General features: G+C 42.9%; 1 protein-coding gene across 1 annotated transcript; it reads left to right on the forward strand.

Moving 5' to 3' along the window:
- Positions 1–5,038: 5,038 nt before the first annotated feature.
- On the forward strand, positions 5,039–17,246 carry ESX1 (ESX homeobox 1). The gene is made up of 5 exons (XM_050965220.1): positions 5,039–5,141; positions 5,931–6,183; positions 6,938–6,983; positions 14,050–14,336; positions 16,506–17,246. The coding sequence occupies exons 1-5, from the start codon at positions 5,039–5,041 to the stop codon at positions 16,729–16,731; spliced, it is 915 nt and encodes a 304-aa protein (XP_050821177.1). The 3' UTR covers positions 16,732–17,246.
- Positions 17,247–22,953: the final 5,707 nt, after the last annotated feature.

The raw sequence follows: 22,953 nt of genomic DNA on the forward strand, positions 1-22,953 counted from the left end.
TTTCCTTATTAAGTCCCAGCTTTCTAGCAAGAATTCTTACATTTGCTTTGTGTGATGTTATATATACGATCTGCTGATTATCTGGTATCTTTCCCAGCCCCATGATTATAGATGGCCTTTCTTTTGTGAGCCTTAATACTAGGTACATTGCAAGTGTATGTATTTATTATAGATTTATAACAATGCTAAGAAGAGGACCAATATATATGCTCTACAGTGCCCGTGACATAGCTTAAGAAAACATCCAAAGTGCAGCAATGTAAGATAAACACAAATTCCCCTAATACAATGATAGGTCTGTCCACCCTCACACATTTTGCCACAGTTTTCAAATACCTGGGGGAAAAGATGGACCTTGCAACTCATCTGTTCTATTATATATTATTTGGGAATCATAAAGAGAAACCATGTAAGCAAACAAAAAGGCTGGTAATCGAAGATGAAATTTCTTAGATTGTAAGCTCGTTGGGGCAGGGACTGTCTTTTTGTTCTGTTTGTACAGCACTAGCACAGTGGGGTTCTAGTGGGGCTCCTTCGTTTTATCACAATAAATAAATTATCAAACTAGATCAGATACTCAGGTCCATCCAACAACATAAATTTTACTCACATGATAACTGCTAATAGGGTACAAATGGCAACAGAAAAGGGTAAACTGTACCTTTATTTATTTCAATACATTTCAGTGATGGGGACTATATTGCCGAGTAATTTACATTATCGATTTCAAGCCAGTAAATTTTTCCATAATGAGGATGTCCTCATTTGTTCAATCACAATCTGACAGAAGGCATGCTAGGCACCCGCCATTAGTGGAATGAAGTGCCTGACTGTGACCAACAAAAACTCTAAATAGGATTGACCTTTTCATCCAGGTGTTCATAACTAGCTCTTATTTTTAGCTGTGTTTCAACACAGAAACATCAATGCTACAGTGGAACACACTTTCAGATTGAAAACCAGCTTCCTCATAAACACTTGGGAATCATCCGGCCCCTGAGAGTTGTGTGGGACAATACACATGGCAAAATCGGTGTGCATTAGATGGCAGATGCTGAATGTCTAGTGAGATGATAATGAGTCTTCAATTGTAGTTCAGGGCTGGGGGGTGAGGGGCTTGGGGGCTTTAGGGTTTTTTGTTTGTTTTTTCAAAAGGAAGAAATAAATTAACCTGGCCTCATTTTAGCACATAGAATCATCAGTTCACATGAAGATCTTGTGTGTGCACCTGACACTAGTTTCTCAGAAATTCAGGAGCTTCTGCATAGAGCGTGTAGGATGGTATGGTGCTCACCTAGTGGAACAGGAAATGAGGCACACCCAATGGGTTCAAAGAGCTGCAAATTCTCCCACTGGAGCACAGACAGGCCAGGGAAGGGGTAGCTCACTCCCAGGAGCAATAACCCACCCAGAAGACTCCCCTACATGCACACGCAAAGACCAAAAAATTGTCCTGTGACCCACCAGCCTTTGTTGACGTAACTCACAAGCCTATGGGGCCAGCAAAGGCATGTGGGATACGGTGGGTCACAGGAAGATTTTTCAGCCATTTTTTGGGTTGTGGAGCCAAGGAATGGAGAGCCAGCCTGAGGTAGACTATATAACTGTAGTAGTTGGACCACCCATTTCACATGCATCCTGGCTACCTCTGCATGGCCCACAACCATAAAACTGTACATGATTCAATAGGCCTCACAGACTTCTCTTATACAGTCAGCTAAATAGCGTCCTCACTCCCTTATTAGGTAGCCAATATTCAAGCCTGTGTGAAAGTGAACTCAAGAGAAAATGGAGGTTGCAGTAATATTTTTTTCAATTTATACAGAAAGAACACAGGCTGTAGTAGACCTCTACACTGACCCTCCTAAACCAAAGACCCAGCTACACTGGTGAATATATTTATGAGGAAATTCATGGTTATAAAACAAAAACGCTCCAATGCTGGTCTGCCAGAACCACAATACAAAGCCTGTGGGATGAGGCTGCAGAGTAGAACTCAGGGCAGGTCTACACTAGAAGCATGACATCGGCACAGCTGGTGAAGACGCTCTGTGCCAACGGGAGAGAGCTCTCCCACCAGCATAATTACACCACCTCTGCGAGTGGCAGAAGCTATGTCAGCTTCCCGCCTACAGCTCCAGTGTGGACAGCGCTTAGGTCGCTGTAATCTGCATCGCTTGTAGTGGGGGGTATTTTTCACACCTCTGGACAACGTCTGTTAGCTCGACTCAAGAGGTCGTGTAGACCTGCCCTAAGTAAATAATAATGGGGCCAGACTGAAATATCAAAAAAAAAAAAAAATTGGCTCAGTTTGAACCAAAACTTATTTTTTTCTTGTTTTTCTCACCAAAACATTTTATTCAACCCAATATAAAAAAAATTTTGGTTGTGTTTCAAGTCATTTTCAGGCATTTTTCTCCTCCTTTTTTTAAAAAAATAGCTAGATTTCTAAATAAATTGCAATTGGGAGGGAGAGGAAAAAAGCCAAAATGTTTCATTTTGAAATGGTCAAAACTAAACGCTGACTTTAAAAAAAATGCATTTTTCTTTTGGCTGAAAAGATTCACCTAGGTCAGCCCAAGCTCATGAACAGTTTTAATGCCCGCTCCCCCACAAAAAATGTATTTTTCAGTACTGTTTTCCAGAAAAAAATGGCTCAGCTCTACTGCAGAGTTCAAAAGGTCGTCTTCCCTTTGAAGTGCACACCTACTTATGATTCACTCCTCAGGAAAGCTGTGGCTCAAAAGGAACTTCTGGTTTCTGCATGTAGCTTAAAAATAAAAATATGAAGTGATTGACCCCTGGTTTCTTCGAGAACATGACATCTTTGTCCCAGCCAACTGATTGCAGACATGCATTGTGCACTAGAAATTCGGACCTGCAGCCACAGACTTGCTTCTCTCTGAATTCATTTGTGTTTCCTGCAGTTGCATTTCCCCCTAGAAGTCACCCATTGCCAGACCTGTGATTGTTCCAGCTTTAATCAAGTTGTAATTTTACAGAAGATGAAAATACACTGATCACATTATCTCTCCGGCCTGACCCATCTCTTCCTAGAGGAGTAAGAGCCAAGAAACCCTCTATTATGGCTACCGTCCTGCTTTTTACTTGAGTTGGTATCTGCTGTAGTTGCTCTAAATATGACAAATGCATGGACTTATGGGATCTAAGAAGGAAGGATGGTCTTGCAGTCAAGCAATCAGGATTGTATCCCCAGCTCTAAAATGATTTTTTGGGGGTAGGTCACTTCGTCTCACTGGGCCTCCATTTCTGTAAAATCGGGATGATAATATGTCTCTCTCTTACAGGGGTATTATGAGGTTACTTAATTAGCATCAGAGAGTCTCAGCTGGAAGGTGCTACAGAAATGGGTTTGTTATGGAATTGTTTCGGGGGCTAAATAAAGTTTTTGTGTTCAAACAAATTCTAGGTCTCGTTCGGCAGTAGTGGGACAAGGAGCTGGCATGCAGAGGATTGGGTGCTGGGCCCAGCTTGGCAAGAGATGGAAACACTACATCATTCACATGCAGCTGGGTAGATAGGAGGAGAGGAAGATGAAAGAGCATGTAATTTATTCCTAGATTTTTAAAGCCAGAAGGGACCATTAGATCATCTAGTCTGCCCAGCTGTATTGCACACGCTATAGAATTTCACCCAATTACTACTGCACTGAGCCCAATATTTGGGGTTGACTAAAGCATACCTTCCAGAAAGACATCCAGTCTGAATTTGAAGATATAACGAGACAAAGAATCCATTGCTTCTCTTGGTGGTTTGTTCCAGTGGTATCACCCTCCCTGTTACAAATGGGTGCTTTCTTTTCTAAACTGAAATGATCTGGCTTTAGCTTCCAGCCATTGGTTCTTGTTATGCCTTTCTTCACTAGATCAGAGAGCCAGTTAGTAGCTGGAATTGAATCCCTGTGAAGGAACTTGTATGCTGTGACCAAGTCACCTCTTGATCTAATGTATGTAGCGCTCTAGCAGTGCACTGGAGTAATGTCATGGCAGTGCTGAGTGTCTGCATGCAGGCGCTGGCTCGCAGCCCTCCGGCTGCTGAGGGATTGTTGCTGTAACAGCAAAGAGGAAAAGTAAAGGAGGATGGGCCAGGGAGGGCCCAATCCTGTAAGATGCTGTGTGCTGTTACAGGACCTGAAGGCACTCGGCACTTTGCAGAGTCAGATTCAGTAGGTGGGTACAAGTTCCTTGTACGCAATGGAGTGATAGGTGCAAAAAAAAAGGAAGTGCATTGTGTATCTAGAGCTCAGTGTGATGTTTTCATGTGCTGCACCTCCTCTTTGCATGACACTAAGGAGCAGGATATAGGCTCCCTCTAAAAGTACCCTATTACCAAACAGCAGTAGTTTGTTTCTGATAGAGAGCCAGATTCTAGTCTCCCTTCCACCAGATTGCTGTCTTTCTAACTCCACGGAAGACTCTGGCCTTACACCACTAGAGGGGAGCTCAGAATCTAGCCCCCCATTTGTAGCCAGTAGTGCCGATTGGACCCCAGGACAAGAGATCTGCCCTTTCTCCTGTACACAAGCACCCACCTCCCCCGCATACAACCTTTAAGAGTCAATTGCCTGGCAGCTCCCTGCCGGCCTGGCACCTCCCGCTCCAGAGGGTGAAAGCTGGCACTCACTCCCAGCTCTCCCCAGCAGGGGCTTCCTCCCACCTCACCACATCCTGGCAAAGGCTCTGGGAGAGTTGGTGCCCCCCCGGGAGGCTGGGGGGTGGCACCCACTTTCCAAGGCAGCAGGGGATAGCTGGCAGAGCCTGAGGGGAGGGGGTGTTGTCTGGCACCTCCCTCCGCCCGGCTCTCAGGGGTGGCAACCCTCCCCGCGGCTCCCGGGGGCTGCTTGGCACCCCTCCCCGCCTGCCCAGGCTGCGAACCCGGCCCCAGTGCGGGTCCCACCCCCGGCCTTGACGCCAGCGCGCTAATGAAATGCTAATACCGGGGGCGCCGAGCCGGTCGCTGCCAGCACCAATAAAACCCGGCGCGGAGCCGGGGCTCTGCCCGGTGCCAGCCCGCAGCCATGCAGAGCGCAGCCCCCGGGCCGGCCGCCCCCGCCCTGCACCTGCTCACCTCCTACTTCATAGACAGCATCCTGGGCCGGAGCCCCGCCGCCAAGCGGCAAGGTGAGCGGGACCCCGCCCGGGGAACTGCCCCCGGGCAGCCGGGATCGGGGCGCCCTGCCAGTCCCACCCCCCGGGGATGGATGGGCGATCGGGGCGCCCTGCCAGCCCCCTCCTGCCGGGGATGGATGGGGACACCGGAGCCCCTGCCAGCCCCCTAACCGCCGGGGATAGATGGAGGATCGGGGCGCCTTGCCAGACCCCACTCTCCGGGGATGGATGGGGACACCGGGGAGCCCTGCCAGCCCCCCACCCGCCGGGGACAGATGGGGGATCGGGGCGCCCTGCCAGCCCCCCACCCGCCGGGGATGGTTCGGGGGGACCGGGACACCGGGGATGGATGGGGGGACCGGGGCGCCCTGCCAGCCCCCCCCCACCCGCCGGGGATGGATGGGGGGGACCGGGGCGCCTGCCAGCCCTCCCCCCACCCGCCGGGGATGGATGGGGGGGACCGGGGCGCCTGCCAGCCCTCCCCCCACCCGCCGGGGATGGATGGGGGGGACCGGGGCGCCTGCCAGCCCCCCCCCAACCCGCCGAGGATGGATGGGGGGGACCGGGGCGCCTGCCAGCCCCCCCCCAACCCGCCGGGGATGGATGGGGGGACCGGGGCGCCCTGCCAGCCCCCCACCCGCCGGGGATGGATGGGGGGGACCGGGGCGCCCTGCCAGCCCCCCACCCGCCGGAGATGGATGCGGGGACCAGGGCGTCCTGCCGGTTCCCCCAGTGCGGAGCTCCCCGGGGCAGCGCAGCAGCTGGGCCCTCCAGTCATTCTCCGCTTCTCCCTCTCCCCAGGCGGGGACCCCACGGAGCCACCCCAGCCCTGCCCCGCGCCGCTGGCGGAGGAGGAAGCGGCGGAGGACGCGGAGAAGGGCAGCAGCGGCCCCGGGGAGCCGGCGGCCGGTCTCTCCGCCCCCTCAGCCGCGACTGAGGCGCCTGGGCCCCTGAAGCGGAAGCAGCGGCGCTACCGCACCACGTTCAGCAACTTGCAGCTGGAGCAGCTGGAGCGGGCGTTCCGCAAGTGCCACTACCCCGACGTGTTCACCAGGTAGGAGGGCGGCCGGGCCGCTCCCCCAGGGGCACCCAGCCCCAGCCCGGCCCAGCATAGCCCTTCCCCCTTCCCTGTAGGGCCAGAGCCTGGGAGATGCTGCTCTCCTGTGGGAGGATCGGGCCCTGACTGGGCCCTGCCCCCAAAGTTTCGACTGGGTCCAGGGGGATTCAAAGAGAGATTCCTTCCCGGAGGCAGCGGGGCCAGACCTTGAAATGGTCACTGCCCTGTAAATGCCACTCCCTGGTGTAGGGAATAAACCAGATTGAATGAACCCAGGGTATGTAATGGCAGGGAGCCCCCAAGAAAGCGAACGGTAACTCTGGCGCATAGGAAAAGCACTTGAAGCAAAGGGAAGTAGCTCAGGGATGGACTGTAATCGCTGGCTTTAAAGTAACAGCTGGAGGACATGCCATTCCGCGCTCCCATGAAGTGGGAATCAAGGTGAAATCAGGACACTATGGTGTGCGAGGGGGTCTCAGATCTTACATCTACTTACTGCTGTCTCAACGGTCCTGATGCAGTTGCCTGCGTATGTGTATAAAAACCTTCCAGCTGCATGTTACTGTTTATATAGGCTCAGACTGGTAGGTACTATGCAGCGGCTGCTAGATTAGAAATCCCCTATACAGAGCCGGGGATCTGATTTGACTTTTAATGAACTCTCAGTTTTTGATGGGGCTGTTTTTGATGAAGCCAACCCTTTTTTGTGACTAAAGATGGGAATACTAAATGATGTTTGGCTCTTCTGCAGGGAGGAGCTAGCAATGCGTCTGGATTTAACAGAAGCCAGAGTTCAGGTGAGTAACAGGTACTAAAGAACATGGACCCACTGTGGACTGAATACACTGCAATTTGATATGTATAAACATCCTTAGCTTAAAATTAAGTGTTCAGTGTTTTCTTGGTGCTATTGGCTTTTTTATTTTTCCAGCTCACTCAGATTGAGAAGTGTTGCTGCAAATGATGTAAAAAACTGGGGGGTTATTCCATATTATCCTACAAAAGAGAACCAAATGTGATCAGAGCTTTGAATTTAAAAGAACAAGAAGTTGTTAGTATCCCACCCCTCACAAAGCCAGAAACATCTAAATGAAATGTAGTAATTGTCAGATATAATATCAATACACTTCAGCGAACATTAAATGATCATTTAAAAATAGGCTTTGCACCTTGTCTAAAACAGTGGGTCTCAGCCAGGGTACGCATATCGCTGAGGGTACGCAAAGGTCTTCCAGGGGGTACATCAACTCATCTAGATTTTTGCCTAGTTTTATGAAAAGCACTAGCAAAGTCAATACAAACTAAAATTTCAGCGAGACTATGACTTGTTTGTACTACTCTATATACTGTACATTGAAATGTAAGTACAATATTTATATTTATTTTATAATTATATGGTAAAAATGAGAAAGCAAGTAATTTTTCAGTAATAGCATACTGTGACACTTTTGTTATTTTTATTGTGATTTTGTAAGCAAGTGGTTTTTAAGTGAGGTGAAATTTGGGGATACACAAGACAAATGAGACTCCTGAAAGGGGTAAAATAGTTTGGAAAGGTTGAGAGCCATTGGTCTAAACTATTTAAACATCGGATTATGGATGTCGACATGGATTTGAATGAGTTGTATGCATATTGTTTAAATACTATTTTATGTTTACATTTTAAAGTTCTGAAACAAACCAACAAAAGCCTAGAATCACAATAAAATTTGATACTTTTTCACTATAATTTCCTCCACTAGAAAAATATTTTCAAACAAAATTAATTGGGGATAGGGTGACCAGACAGCAAGCGTGAACATCGGGATGGTGTGGGGGGTAATAGGAGCCTATATAAGAAAAAGACCCAAAACTCAGGACTGTCCCTATAAAATTGAGACATCTGGTCACCCTAATTGGGGACAATAGTATTGTATAGGAGTTTAGAATGTAGTTACATTAGTAATTTTCTGACATTTATCAGCTGGTGTTCTCCTTGATATTTGTTTTTTAAAGAAAAGAGAAATATCCTGGACATGTCATCCATTATTAAATCTGAGACAAAAATTCTAACCATAATGTTTTAGACAGTAAAATGTTCTAGATGTACACTTAAAAACGCATTTTTACCACCGGTCTGTAATGGTCCAAAATTAAATGCATAGTGGCATTTTTGCAATTTCTGTATTTAGTTTTTGTAATAGTCCACATTAGCATTACAAAAATATTTATACGGTTTCTTTTGAAGTGCCAAAATCTGATGTTTTGGTTCTTGACCAAAACAATAAAAGGACCCAAAATGGTTAGATCGTGTTGTGAACTAATGATTAGTTGAATGTTGTGTTCTTCATCTAAGGAGTTATTTATGTAGTTCACAAAAGCATTCATGCACCGTCTCCTGCCCCAATTTAACTTGAAAACATCTGCATTGTTTAAAAAAAAAGGTTACATAAATTAAAAGATGATTCTGAGACTGAGATGAGAATGTCTGCTTGAAGGGAATGTTGATTACTAGGTTGGGCAGTTATAATAGAACATCAGACAAAACCTTAAGCATACAGATGCAAAGACTGTGTAACCAATCTTCCATACTGCAGTCCTCTAAAAAAACCTATCCTTGGTTCTAAACACCCATAATTAACAGTCCCTTTTAAAAAGTATTAAGTCTGGTATTAACTCATTTACTGTTTAACAAAAAAAAACAAAATACTTGTCTACATAGCAAATATTAAATCTTGTTAAAAATGTAGTTTCAAACAGACCATTAAGGGTCCAAATTAGCACAAAACCAATCAGCACATACTGTACATCGGATATTTAATGAATTACTCTGCATGTCAGTCCAGCTGCAAGCTGCGGTCATGACTTGGCTCCCAGCATGTACTGTTCATTTTTCATGAGTATGATATGCATTGCAACCTCTTCCCTGATTTGGCAGGCTTCCTCACAGACTCATCTATGTAGCTCTGTTTCTCCTCACACGCCACCACCGGGGCCAGATGCTCAACTTGTGTAAACTGTCGATAGGTTGAAGTCAATGGAGCAATGACAGTTTACACTGGCTGAGGAGCTGGCCCCAGAAATCTTGAATTTCCTCATCTTTCCATATTTTAACACTTGGGCCCAGATCATTACAGATAAGTAGCTCCTAAAATCCATTGATGTCAGTGGAAGTTAAGAGCTTAAATACCTTTGTATATTATATATTGCACCCAGTGCTCAATGATTTTACACGTGTGAGCAAGCTTTGTCACCTTTTTCATCTCAATCCTGCAGCTGAGTTATTTTATGACCCTTCAGGAAAGAAAATGCCCCTCCCCACACACCCCAACATGAATATCACCAATGCTACTAGTAATAGAATACCTTAACACATGACAGCCACATGTTTCTCCCACAAAATGAACATGGATGCAAAACTGTTAACCCACCCATTTCCCCAATCCCATTCTCACTTCTCTTATGGGGCTTGCCAATTGCATGCAGTTGGGTTGCGCTGTTCGATGTCTCTTTTTTGAGACATTGACAAAAGGGATCATGTAGATGATTTGAACCCAAGCTTCCTGTGAATATCATAAAGAAGAACAGTACATTCAGTGGCATAGCCACATAGGAGTACTAGGCAAGTATTGAGAGGAAGGATACTCCAGTATCATAGAATTCAAGGCCAGAAGGGACCACCACAATATCTAACCTGAGCTCTTATGTATCACAGGTCATCACCACCACCCAGCACTCGTACACAAAACCCAACAACTGAGATGAGACCCCAGTATTACAGCCCTCAGGAGGCTAGACTCACGTGTCACAGGCAGAGTGGTTTGGTTGCTAACATGAGACAGAGTTTCAATTCCATGCTTTGCAATAGACAAGTACCTTGGGCAAGTCACTTGGTCTCTTGGTCTCATTCCCCCAACTGTAAAATGGAGATAATAAATCACACAGGTGTTGTGAGGATAAATATATTAAAGATTCAGAGGCACTTAGATAGCATGGTATGTTAATAGACCATTTTTTAAATATACCGCAATGGTATCTTCTGGACCTGCTCAAAAGTAACTCTCTGTGACGCTAATTTAACGCAGAGTTGTCATTTCTATACCTCATTGAGCCAGCAGAGCAACCCATTGCTTTTCAGCAGGGCCGGCTTCAGGCACTAGTTTATCAAGCAGGTGCTTGGGGCAGCAACTCCAGAGCGGGGCGTCACTTTCAGGTATTTGGCGGCAATTCGGCAGAGGGTCCCTCACTCCCACTTGGAGCGAAGGACCTCCTGCTGAATTGCCGCAGATCGCGATTGCAGCTTTTTTTTTCTTTTTTTTGGCTGCTTGGGGCAGCAAAACTCCTGGAGCCGGCCCTGCTTTTCAAACTGAGATTTGCTTCTCTGGGGAGACACCTGCCGTACCTCTTCCTGGGGCAGTATAAAAATAACATATGCAGTATTTAATATACACTGGTTTATAGTCCATTCGTGTTACATTTAAAAACTGATCAAAACTGTAATGACTCCAGGAGCCTACAATTCACTTTTCTTTGTTACATACCTCTAGCACATTATTCTGAATAGATTTAGCCCAAGAGGATATGGTTAGCTAAACAGTATGTATTCCATGCTGCAAGTTCGTACACATCTGTGTATAGATGCAGACTACCCAGGTAACCTGATGAAAATGTAATGATCTAAAAATGTAAAGCTAAGTTATTTTTAAAGGCAGTTGAACTCTTCGATTAATCAGTAGCAAAAATAAAATAGTCATTTTATGCTTGTATTAAATAATCTAAATCTTAATTTATAATAATATAAATGCTAAAGTTTTGAAAGTACTGTCTGTTTATGATGTCACTGCAAAGTAAGATGTGTGTTTATGCCCCATGTAGCACTCCTATTAGCGTGAATTTTGCCCAAGCCAGGAGTTCAAGATTGGGATTTTAGACCTAAATAATGACTTTCAGTGCTGATAGTCCAAATTCAGTTTAGATTTTAAAGGAAGTTTGATAAATTCCCTAACTGGTGGCCAATTGAAATCAGCTATTACACTGGAGTTACAATCTGCACAACGGACAAGCAATAGTATTGCAATCATAAAAGACAGCTCTATAGATTACACAAGAGTAAATTGAAGGAATTATTTTAACATTTTAAGGTAGCAAACATTTCACTCCTTATTCAGTTTCTCTGTTTGGAACAGACTGAGGGGAAAAAATGCTTACATTTCACAACAGTATTAATATATTCTCTCATACACGTAGCACTTGTCTTTTGCTCTGTTTAGGAAAGGGGTCAAAATGCTTTTACAGGACAAAGAAACTAGCAACACTGCAAAGTGCAACGTTCTTCATCTGCTGCCCAAACGTGAGGCACAAGTGTCATGTAATAGTCTCACTCCTCTTTTAGCCCTTTGAACTCCATTCTAGAGGGAGCACTGGTGGCTTAAAGCTAGTGGTTTTATTTTCCTTCTGAGATACCAACTCTAGCTCCATTTATGATGCTTATTGTCAAGTGATTGGAGGCCGCTATTTAACCAATAAACCTTGTAAAAATAATTTAATTAAATTACTAAAATCTGTTTTAGCCAATACCTAAAGCTGAATGAACACAACTGAAAGTGTCTCTTTCGTGCACCTGGCTCCCATCTGTAGATATAGATTTCGAGCATTTCACTAGTTCAGCTATCCCCTATAAGAAATTTGACCCTTTACAATCTCAGATATATTAGACCTTGTGTCCTGAAGATTATTTATTGTTCAACACTAGTGTGCCAGATTTTGTCAAATGTGTGATATTTTCCTTTGTCCATTTCTTGGTTCAAAACACCAATCTCCTTGCCAACAGACCTAAGCACGAAGTGTACGTTAGATGCCCAGAGGAAAAAGACACCGTGATTTTTGCAGAGTCACTAGAGTTTCCACAGAGTATTGCTAGCTTTAAAAAAAAAAAAATCTAAGCAGAATGTGTTCAAATAGTCACTGCTTCTTTAGATCCCTGTGAATAAGCATTCACGAGACTTATGCCGTGTGGATTCCTTATTACAGTATCTTTTCGCTCCTTATTATATATATATTGTAATATATTTTAGTGAGACTGATGTGTGGCCCAATCCTGTCCCCTTTGAACTCAATAGGAGTTTTGCCATGGACGTAAAGGGAAAAGATCAGGCCTGTGATACCAAGGCTAGCAACACATACCATATAGCAATGTACTTTGGGTATTAACAACTTTTGACTTCTATAGGGCTTTTCTTCAGAAGCTCTTGGCACTTTACAATTATTATTTAAATATCATCAAAAAGTTCTTTGTGAAGCAGATGCTAATATAGCTTTACAGACAGGTAAACTAAGTCAAATAGAGAGGGTAAACCACTTTCCCAAGATCAGAGCAAGTCAGTGATTCCAAGCCAGCCCTGCTGCAGCTCCCAGACCATAGTTGCACTAATATTAGAGACTTCTGATAAAATTGCAAAAATGTATTGTGACTCATAGGTCATTTTAAAAACATGATAATTCTCTCCACACACTAGAATGCTTTGATCGTCTTACTTGAACTGATTCGTTTTATAATGCTGCACCTGCAGATGGAAGAAATGTCTATCCCAGCATTCTCTGCAGAAAATATATACTCTTATTTTGGGGACTGTTCATGTACCAATTCATACATGATCGTTATACTATATGAAAACTTCTGCTAATGGCTTATTGATTTTCAGTAGTGGCTAGATATAAAATTTGTGTTAGAGATGATAGGCCCAAACTAAAAATCTTTGATCCAAGCCCAGATACAGTTCAGAAATCAGTCTGAATGTATCTCTTTGCCTGAATTAGAACATCTCAACATTTGAGAACATTTAGATTTTTGAATCCTCAAGCTTGGGAACATTCCTAGCTGAGATTCTGGTTTCAGCCCATCTCTGCCGTATGCTTCACAATGCATCTTCACCTTAGTGCGCACACATATCTAGGGACCCAAAAGAGAATACTCCAAGACAGAGTCAAAATTACAAAAAAAAAATGGTGTGGTGTCAGTTGTCAGAGTAGATTAAATTCTAGTCTCACTTCTCTGTTACTTTATAATATACTCCATAGGCTAAAATAATTAAGAGTGCAGCCTTACAAAGAGAAGTTGATATGATAAACAGTTTATTGTACAAAAGTATACTATACAGTAGACTCCTTACCATCCAAAGCCCTGTGTCTAAGAAACTACCAGCATGTCTTCCTGTTTTATTGACTCCTGGTTACCAGAACTCTCAAGTGTCTGAATATATTTGGTGTCTTGAGTAACAGATTTCTATTGTACTATAACTGAGTGAATCAGTTTCACATAACTATATATGACATCAGTTTGAGTCATGGCAAGTAATAAGAGCATCTAAAAAATGTTTTTAAATACTTATCTATGTAGTTAGTCAGCCAGACTATCTAGGCATTTAAATCACACTCATGGTTTTGATTAAAAATTATTTCACTTATGATTAAATTGCTTTTTAAATTGCATGGACTGAGGTAGCCACCTTTCAATTTGGGGAGGTCTGGGGGGTCATATTTGAAGGATTAACTAATAAAGGGGTAATAAATTATTAATAGCTATTTTCATTGTTTAATAGATTAGTCAACAGTTAGAGTCCAACAGGTCATAGATTGTGTATTACTATAGCTTATAACCAATAACACCTTTTGCTGATATGCCTACACCAGATACTACTCAAATCCATAAACATGCTTATGACATCTATTAATTAATAATAAACACTTTATAAACAGAACCTTTCTACATAGAAACTGTACTTTTAAAATAAAGGTCACTACTGTGCCATGTGCATCATAGCTACCATAGCTGATAAAAGCAGCAATAAACTCAGTTTAGCTAACCCTTTTGTATTCTCTCTGAAGGTCTGGTTTCAAAACAGAAGGGCAAAATGGAGGAAACGTGAAAAAACTGAAATGTTAGGGAACGTTCCAGGACTCTCCTTAACACATCCATTGGGTCTGGTTTTGGACATTCCGTTGAGTCAGTCTCCTCTTCTGGACCATGCATGGAGATCAATACCACTTTCAACAATAGCTATGCCATCTGTAACTCCAGCATTCAGCCCTGCAAGCTTAGGGCCATTTGGTCTCAGCAGTCTTGCCTGGACATCTCTCTTCAGAAATCCAATTTTAAGTCCCCATTTTGGAAGGTACAGAGAGCATATTTTAAGTGTTTATCTTTCAAACCTCAAGGTTTTCTGTCTTATTATCTATCTTATTATCTTTTCTTTTAAATCGTGAGGTTGTCTGTCTTATTATCTATCCCTTTCTTTTAAACCTTGAGATTTAAAAGAAAGGGATAGACAATAAGACAGAAAATATAATATTGCCTCTATCTACATCCATGGTACACCCACATCTTGAATACTGCATGCAGATGTGGTCAACCCACCTCAAAAAAGATATATTGGAATTGGAAAAGGTCCAGAAAAGGACAACAAAAATTATTAGAGGTATGGAATGGCTGCCATATGGGGAGAGATTAATAAGACTGGGATTTTTCACCTCGGAAAGAGATGAACAAAGGGGGATATGACAGAGAGCTATAAAATCATGACTGGTGTGGAGAAGGTAAATAAGTAAGTGTTATTTACTCTCTCTCATAACACAAGAACTAGGGGGTCACTAAATGAAATTAATAGGCAGCAGGTTTAAAACTAACAGAAGAAAGTATTTTTTCACATAACACACAGTCAACCTGTGGAACTCCTTGCCAGAGGATGTTGTGAGGGCCAATACTGTAACAGAGTTCAAAAAAAGAACTAGGTAAGTTCATGGAGGATAGATCCATCAATGGTTATCAGCCAGGATGGGTAGGGATGGTGTCTCTAGCCTCTGTTTGCCAGAAGCTGGGAATGAGCAACAGGGGATGGATCACTGTTCATTCCCTCTGGGGCTCCTGGCATTGGCCACTGTCAAAGATGGACTAGATGGACCTTTGGTCTAACCGAGTATGGCCGTTGTTATGCATTACAACAGCTTAATATCAGTAAGCAATTCATAGGTGCCCTAATTAAATGTGTGTTCCAATGTTACAGTATGAATTCTGTCCATTTAAAGGAATATAAAAGGTTATTAAAAAGGCCAGCTCTCACATGTCTTACTCACTGGGACAAAGCTGAGTAAAATAAGCAGGAGCTGGCCCTAAATTAGCTGTAAACCCTAGTGAAAGTCATTCTACATAGTTACTGTTTAAAGGGCAGTTGTGCATGTTAGATGAAATCCTGGCCCCATTGAAGTCAGTGGGCCCTTGTCTTCATGACAGACTGTTTTAATGTAGACCAACTATGGACTCTATTCTGATCTTGTATATACAGGTGTATATTACACATCTTAAAATCTACTACAACAGATCTAGATATGAGCTCTTGAGGTGGCTCTACCAAATAGAGAATTATACTGGATATTCCCACACAGGAGAACAGAACATGGCCCCGGATCCCTGAGCACCAATGATAGAGCTGACATCACTGGTTTTCATTTCAGGGCTATGCTCGTACTATTAACATTTCCTTTACTGAAGACACGTGTGCCCAATCCCAATGGGAGTTTTGCCATTGACTACAATAAGCACAGGGTTGAGTTCAGAGTCTTCCTTCCCAACCTCCAAGACCTATGGGGAGATCCTGAACCTGTGTCCATTATCAGCGCTCCATTGAATTCTATGGAGCTCTGATGATTTATAAATAGCTGAAGATCGGCTCCTCAGTCTCACTCGATCCAAGTGCTGAAATTAAACAACCGAAAGCTGTTGTTGTGTTAGCATTGTATACTCCTCTCCCTCCTGAAATGACAGCCTGTATTATAGCCTCTGATTAATGAGCACACCTTTCTGCCATGCCGACTTATGCTGCTTTTCACATGAAATAACTTGTCACAACAAATTGGCTGCACAGAGACCTAGCTGAAAATTGTTGCCTTCATGAAGTATTCTGTTGTTTCCACAGAGCATGCTGCTCTCCCGCATTACAAGGTTTGCTTAGAAAGGATGTAACATGTTAAGAGATGACAGTAAATCTAACAAAACTGACTTTTCTAGATAGCTGCATGCAATGCAATGGTATGAACATCTTTCTTGTTTGCTGCAGCCACAGTTTAGTAAGTGATATTTATTACGTGCAATGTGGATTTGCCGAATGTGCTTAAAAAAAAAAAAGCTAAAAGTTAATTTACAAAAAAATGTAAGTTTGGAAGAAAGAAAAAATTGGGTTTAAAAAAATTCAACCCCGTTTAGTGCTGTGGTTATTAATAAGGTAAATATTTCTTCTACAAAATACTTCTTGGTTTGTTACTGTTGACTTTTTTTTTTCCAACTATAGATTTCTCAATGCTTTAAATCCTCTCATGACAACAGCTTCAGTCTTAATGAAAGCGCCAGGACCCCCGTCAGACCCCGGTCTCACTGCCTTCACTGATCCGGCAGCGGTTGAAAGGAAAACGTCGAGCATTGCAGCACTAAGGCTCAAAGCGAAAGAACATTCAGCACAAATCCCTCAATTAAACCTCCTATCCAGTCTTACAAACACTAACAAAGAACTTTGTTAGGAACTTTCCCGCAGACTGCGGTAGCACAGGAGAAAGCAAATGCCTTCTCCCATAAGTGGATCCCGTTATACAGAGGCATATTAAAAAAAAAAACCCACCCATCTGTAAATCTTCCATCTGCAAAATGGACTGATGGAAATGTTAATCCTGCTAAAAATAGCTTTCCTTTCTTATAACACAAAATTGTGCGGTCATGTAGCAAATTGATAAATGACTACTTATGGTGAATTTTCAACATTAAAAAATATATACATCAGGAATTGACTCTTCTACGTAAATAAAACTAATGTAAAGAACGATTTGCTGTGAAACCCCATGATGTACTGGACATTAGCACAAAGGTTGAAAATCCTCTGTAGAAACAACTCTGGAGTTTTACAAACAATCCTTAAATGATGTCTCAGGAGGAACTGTGTAACAACAATAGTTTAGACCTAAGAATCAATATATGGTATGTTCTTAATTTAAAGATCATGCTTCACGTTGAAGTACAAATGACAGTGAAATTTCACAAAGTAAACAGAATGATCAGGAATGAGGTATGAAATATTTTGAATATAGGGCTTTGATTCAAAACTAGGTTTGTACAAAATGTATCTTGTTTCAAACTAAAATAAACAAAAAAAAGTTTGCTTCTATGTTCGATGCAGCAATGTTTTAATAACTATATCCTAAGCTTTAGCCTTTGACCATAGATCACTTTGTAAATGAAAGTTGTCCTGTAAGAAATAGTTGTTTCTGTGCAGTAAATTGTGTGTAATTCTATATCTATACACACACACACACATACATATATTGGTGAGTAGTTACTAGTTTTAACCAAGAGGTTTCTGAATGTTTTTAGTGTGACTGGTGGCAAATAGTAGCAGACCATTATGGTTAAGTTAACTCTCATTATTTGTAAATCTCTTTCAAAGTATATTGTATGCCTAAATAGATTTAGATTTGCAGTGAAAATTATTAACGGGTCTTTAAAAAAAAGCCTTTGAAATGATTATTGGGAAGAGTAAAAACTGAGGCTCTGGTGAGTAGACATTAAATTTACAAAAATCCTTGGGCAAGCCATTTGCTGTGTCTGCCTCAGTTTCCCCAGCTGTAAAATGGGGGTGAGAAGAACAATAACTAGCTCTTGATCCAGAAATACCAAAGTGTGTTATAAAGGAGGGTAAGTATCATCCCATTTTACAGACTACTTGCCTATCTCACAGGACTGTTGTGAGGACTAAATGAATTTTCTGAACACTATGCAGATGTAAAAGAGCTATATTAGTGCTAAGCGTTGTATGTTAATTGGCATCCTCATTGGCAGTCACAGCAGAGGCACCAAGGACTGAACAGCATGGAGATCAAGCTTTTGTCTCATCCCTAGAGGTCCCTCCAAAGAGGCTTTGAGTACCATACATTAGTGGGACAGGGTGGAGAATCTTTCATTGATGTTGCCTCTGCTGCTTATGTTCCATTGAGACCATTCTGATGCACTAACATCACTTAGAAAACACAGAAAAAGCATTCCGTGTCCCCCACACCTCTGTAAGATTCTTTTCCCCCATGTGCTTAATGCTCTGTAAGATCAGGCTGTTGTATCTTGACTCAAACTACCATTACCCTACCATAGCCCCTGTAACATCTCTTGGTAACAGTTATTCTTAATGTCATCAATAATGTCATCAAACTGTTGCAGTGAGCTTGGAATGTAGAACCCCTAGCTACCCTAATTTCTGCTTTTGTAGATGTCACTAAACCTTGATTGTATTAAATTGTGTACCTTATACAGAAGGCTTCTTGGTTAATTAGATTGTTCGCTTCCCTTACCTTCCAAAACTGCTTTTATTCTAGCTTGTGGTCTAACTGCAATAAAAGTTGCATATGCATCTTCATAACATCGCCTTCGCCTACGAGTGAGAGAGCAGAAATATTTTTGGTCTGTAGACCAGTGTAACTGTTCTCCCACCTTTTTGTAAAGTCAGAGGATAGTTTGTGTAAACTGTCATTACACAAGTTGTATTTCTTTCTGCACATAGGTCCTTGTGTTCTTCCTCTGTAATTAATACTCAGTTTCTTGAAAAGGCTAGAAACTTCTGCAAGGAAAGCATATTCTGTACTTTTTCTATAGAGCAACAAGAAATGTCTTAGTATGCTAGGTGCATTAGATATTGCTCCTATGTTCATCAATGCATTGCTTAAATGAACTCATCTAATAGCTGTTCAAAACAGAATTTGACTATTTAAAAAAATCCCAGCTGTTCCTGCTAATTATCATTCTGCAGAGCAGTATCCATAAGATAAACAGTGTCAAAGCTACTTTTAGAAGAAGGCACTCCTGCATTTCAACATATTGGGTGAAATCCTAGCACCACTGTAATCAATGGAAGTCTTGTCATTGACATCAGTGGGGTCAAGATTTCACCTAGTGGGTCAAATTCACCCACGTCAGAATTCCGTTGCTTCCAATAATTACAACAGGGATGAATTTGGCCCAGCAAGTTCCTAAGCTTTCCCCATACATATAGAACTCCCATGCATATTCACACTTAGGTAAAAATTAGTTTAGCAAAATAAGCAATGCCAGGAGATGAGTTGCTTTCAGTGACAGCTCGAGGCATCAGCACTCCAAGTGCATGCCTGGGGCAGCAAGCCACACGGGGCACCCTGCCGGTCCCTGTGAGGGCGGCAGTCAGGCAGCCTTTGGCGGGTTGCCTGCGGGAGGTCCGCTGGTCCCGCAGATTCAGTGGCAATTAGGCAGCAGGTACGCTGAAGCCATGGGACCAGTGGACTTCCCGCAGGCAACCCGCCAAAGGCTGCTTGACTGCCGTGCTTGGGGCAGCAAAAAAGCTAGAGCTGCCCTGGTTGCTTTGCTCACATTTTTTTCAGTGAGTACTTCAGGCATACTTGTTTAGAAGTATGGGGTTTGCAGATGGACCATGGAAGATTACACAAAGGAAGGAACTGGGTGGGTGAGAAGAGAAGGTTTGAAAGTGAACTGGGACAGGATACTGTTATGAGAAAGCACCTGGTAACATGAAATCAGAGGCTTTCCTGGAGGGAAGTAAAACAAAAGAGGAAATAAATTTTTTTTTTAAGTTCAGGGCAGCTTGATGGTTCACAGACATTCATTTGATGGAAACACAGGCATTCATTTGATAGCTCAGGCTTCAGGACCACAAGAAACCCTGTGAACCCAAAATTATTTTATGCTAATCTTAACATGGTGCAAATTCAATAATAGTACCTAGCTCCTATATCATACTTTTCATCCATGGATCTGAAAGCAAGATAAATATCCTTTTAACCCATTTTAGAGCTACAGAAACCAAGCCAGGAAGAGGCAGAACTCTTTACCCACGGTCACACAGCACATCCAGTCCATGTCAGAGCTGGGAATAGACTCCCAATTTGCTGAGTCCCAGTCTAGAGTCCTTCCCACTGGTACACACTTCCTCTCTGACTGGTGAATCCCTATATATCGGAATGTTTAGCTGGGTCATTAACATGTCAGATCAACAGGGCTGTATTGATTTACAGCAGCACATAGGGAAGCTGACACCCCTACCTGCCAGTGCTGGGGTTGCTTTACTTCATGCTACTCTGCCAGACCCTAACTTCCCTAACCACAAATATTTCCCATCGGTCACCCAATCTTTGCTTTTAATAAGCAGAGTGTACAAAGGCCGCAAAGGAAAGATACTCTATCAACCACTTCAAATTGCAGTTTTATTATTGAAATAAAAGCCAGAGATGACCGTGCCTGCCAATGTGGGGGGGAGGGGGACACAGTGAGGGCAGCCGCTTCAGCAGATGTTAGTGAGCATGCTCAATCTGTGTGATCGCACTCAGTACAAGCCAAGCAGCAAATTGAGGGGGGGACATGACCCCATGTGCTCCCCACCCCCATGCATTGCCTCTGAATAAAACTGAAGTCACACTTGTTTTCAGCAGGCTCCTTTTTACATCCTCCTGTGCTGCCCTTTATGTGTGAGAGGAGCTCCCTGTCAATAGCTGCAAACAGGGGCAGCTCCAGGCACCAGCACTCCAAGCGCGTGCCTGGGGCGGCAAGCCGCAGGGGGCGCTCTGCCGGTCACCACTAGGGCAGCAGGCAGGGTGCCTTTGGCGGCTTGCATGCGGAGGGTCCGCTGCTCCCGCGGCTTCAGCGGACCTCCTGCAGGCATACCTGCAGGACATCCGCCGAAGCCGCGGGACCAGCGGACCCTCCGTGCTTGGGGCGGCAAAATGTCTGGAGCCGCCCCTGGCTGCAAAGCTGCCTCAGGATCCTCCTTAAAACTCTCCTCTACCATGAGGTCTATGAACAGCTCAATCAGAGCGAGGCAGCTGGTTTGCCCAGTGTGCAGACCACTATCATCCCACTGGTTGCTTGTGCACCCCTATGTCTTCTTGTTGTATCTTCCTGGTGTCTATGGTGTTCTACTTAGATTGTAAGCCTGAGTCAAGGCCCATCTCACTGATGTATATTTGTACGGTGCCAAACACAATGGGCTTGTGGCCTCTGGGAGCTACATCACTCCAGATATTATTTTTAAATATTACTTGGTTTGGTATTAATTTAATTATACCACAGATCAGAGAGGCCTCCAGTGAAAGGAATTATGGGGGAATGTAACAGAGGCTACCAGTCCACAGAGCACTCAGAGGGAAACTGGTGTATCATGCATTAAATGTTTCCTAGCAGAGCATGCCTCAATAATGTCCTGCCCATTTTCCTTTGAAACCACAGAGAAATTTTATTTAAACTGATTTAATTTTCTCTGCTTTAATGAGTTTTTCCAAAAGTTTCCATTCCACTGTGTGAACTGAAAAGCCAGCTGTGAGAGCTAATAACATTATGAAAGTCAATATGTATGTGCAACACTTGAAACCGGCTTAGGAATCAAAGCACATCTGTAACCAAAACTGTGCCTTGTTTGAACTCCCAGAAGATTCTTTTGTTGCCATTACAGATCAATGTTTCGTTATTAACTATAACACCAAAGGAGGAGAGTTTGCTTAGAACCATCCTTCTCATTTTAAGTTTTTAGAGGCAGTAGAGGCTAAAATACAAACTAATATATATACACACAGTTATTAAACCTTCATTTTTAAAAACATACTGGTGCATTCTCTCAAAACCTCTGGTGGATTTAAGGGTCTGATCCAAAGCCAATCATCAATCAATAGGAGCCTTTCCATTGATTTCATCAATAGGCTATGGATCAGGCCCACTCTGCTTAACTGCCATTTGCATTACCAGGAGGCTGCATGCATATACCACATGTACAGTAAAAGAAGAATTCCCCCATAGTGTTGCTTTAATTACTTTCTTCTTTTTTTTTAAGCAGCAAGCTGAAAAGCCTTCAGTCTGGGTCTGGATTCATAGACATGCATGTGACAGCATTCTTATAATGAGTTATGCAGAAATTTACTTTCACAATTTATTTCAATGCAATATGAAGCATGCCATATGCAGAATAGCACATTCATAAAAGAGTTGTCACACTGAACATATGAATTATTCTCCAACACTTGATGTTGCCATATAGATCAAATCATACAGTCCTTACTTAGGCAAATTGCCCATTGACGTGGATGAAGATTGCATAATTTGGCCCTGTGCTTCTCTGTTGCTTTAGGATTTAAGTCTTATATTTATAACATAATTCTACTCTGGTTGACATAAATGGGAGTTGTGCCATTGACTTCAACAGAAGCAAGATTGGAGCCCTTACACTGTGTCTTTTTTTTTTTTTATAGACACTGAAAATAAGTAAATGGAAATTTTCAAAGCTGCATAAGAGATTTAGACACATCTTCCCTTCATCTGCGTAAATCCCCTACACCACTTTGAAAAATCTCCGCCTTATAATTAAACATCTCCATGTTGTCCTCTGTATTGCAATGTGTTTGGGGAGTTACGTCCTAAAATTCTGCTGAACACTGCTATCTCTCTAAGAAACACTGGCACATGTTTCTAATGGATTTCTCTCCTTTGGCGGAAATAGCGTACAACTGTCAATTTTGTTTAGCTTAGTTTTCTATCTCAAGTTCAGATTTGATAACACAGGAGTTTGGATAAAATGTCCGTATTTCCAGTGGCATAATATCATCAGAACCTTGTCTACAAAGAAAGAGTAATTTTATTGTTAGAGAGTGAGAGAGAGAGAGAATAATAAGCCAGGTGTTTGGAGAAAAGACAAAGGAGCGAGCACAGTAGGGTGTTCTGACTCACAAATC

This window comes from Gopherus flavomarginatus, chromosome 8, assembly GCF_025201925.1.
Source record: "Gopherus flavomarginatus isolate rGopFla2 chromosome 8, rGopFla2.mat.asm, whole genome shotgun sequence".
Taxonomy (NCBI): domain Eukaryota; kingdom Metazoa; phylum Chordata; order Testudines; family Testudinidae; genus Gopherus; species Gopherus flavomarginatus.

Bases quoted from the DNA above. Each gene is read 5' to 3' on its own strand.
- ESX1 (XM_050965220.1), top strand. From the start codon at position 5,039: ATGCAGAGCGCAGCCCCCGGGCCGGCCGCCCCCGCCCTGCACCTGCTC. The intron at 6,184-6,937 runs GTAGGAGGGCGG...GCTCTTCTGCAG, and splicing joins TACCCCGACGTGTTCACCAG to GGAGGAGCTAGCAATGCGTC. The intron at 6,984-14,049 runs GTGAGTAACAGG...TTCTCTCTGAAG, and splicing joins TAACAGAAGCCAGAGTTCAG to GTCTGGTTTCAAAACAGAAG.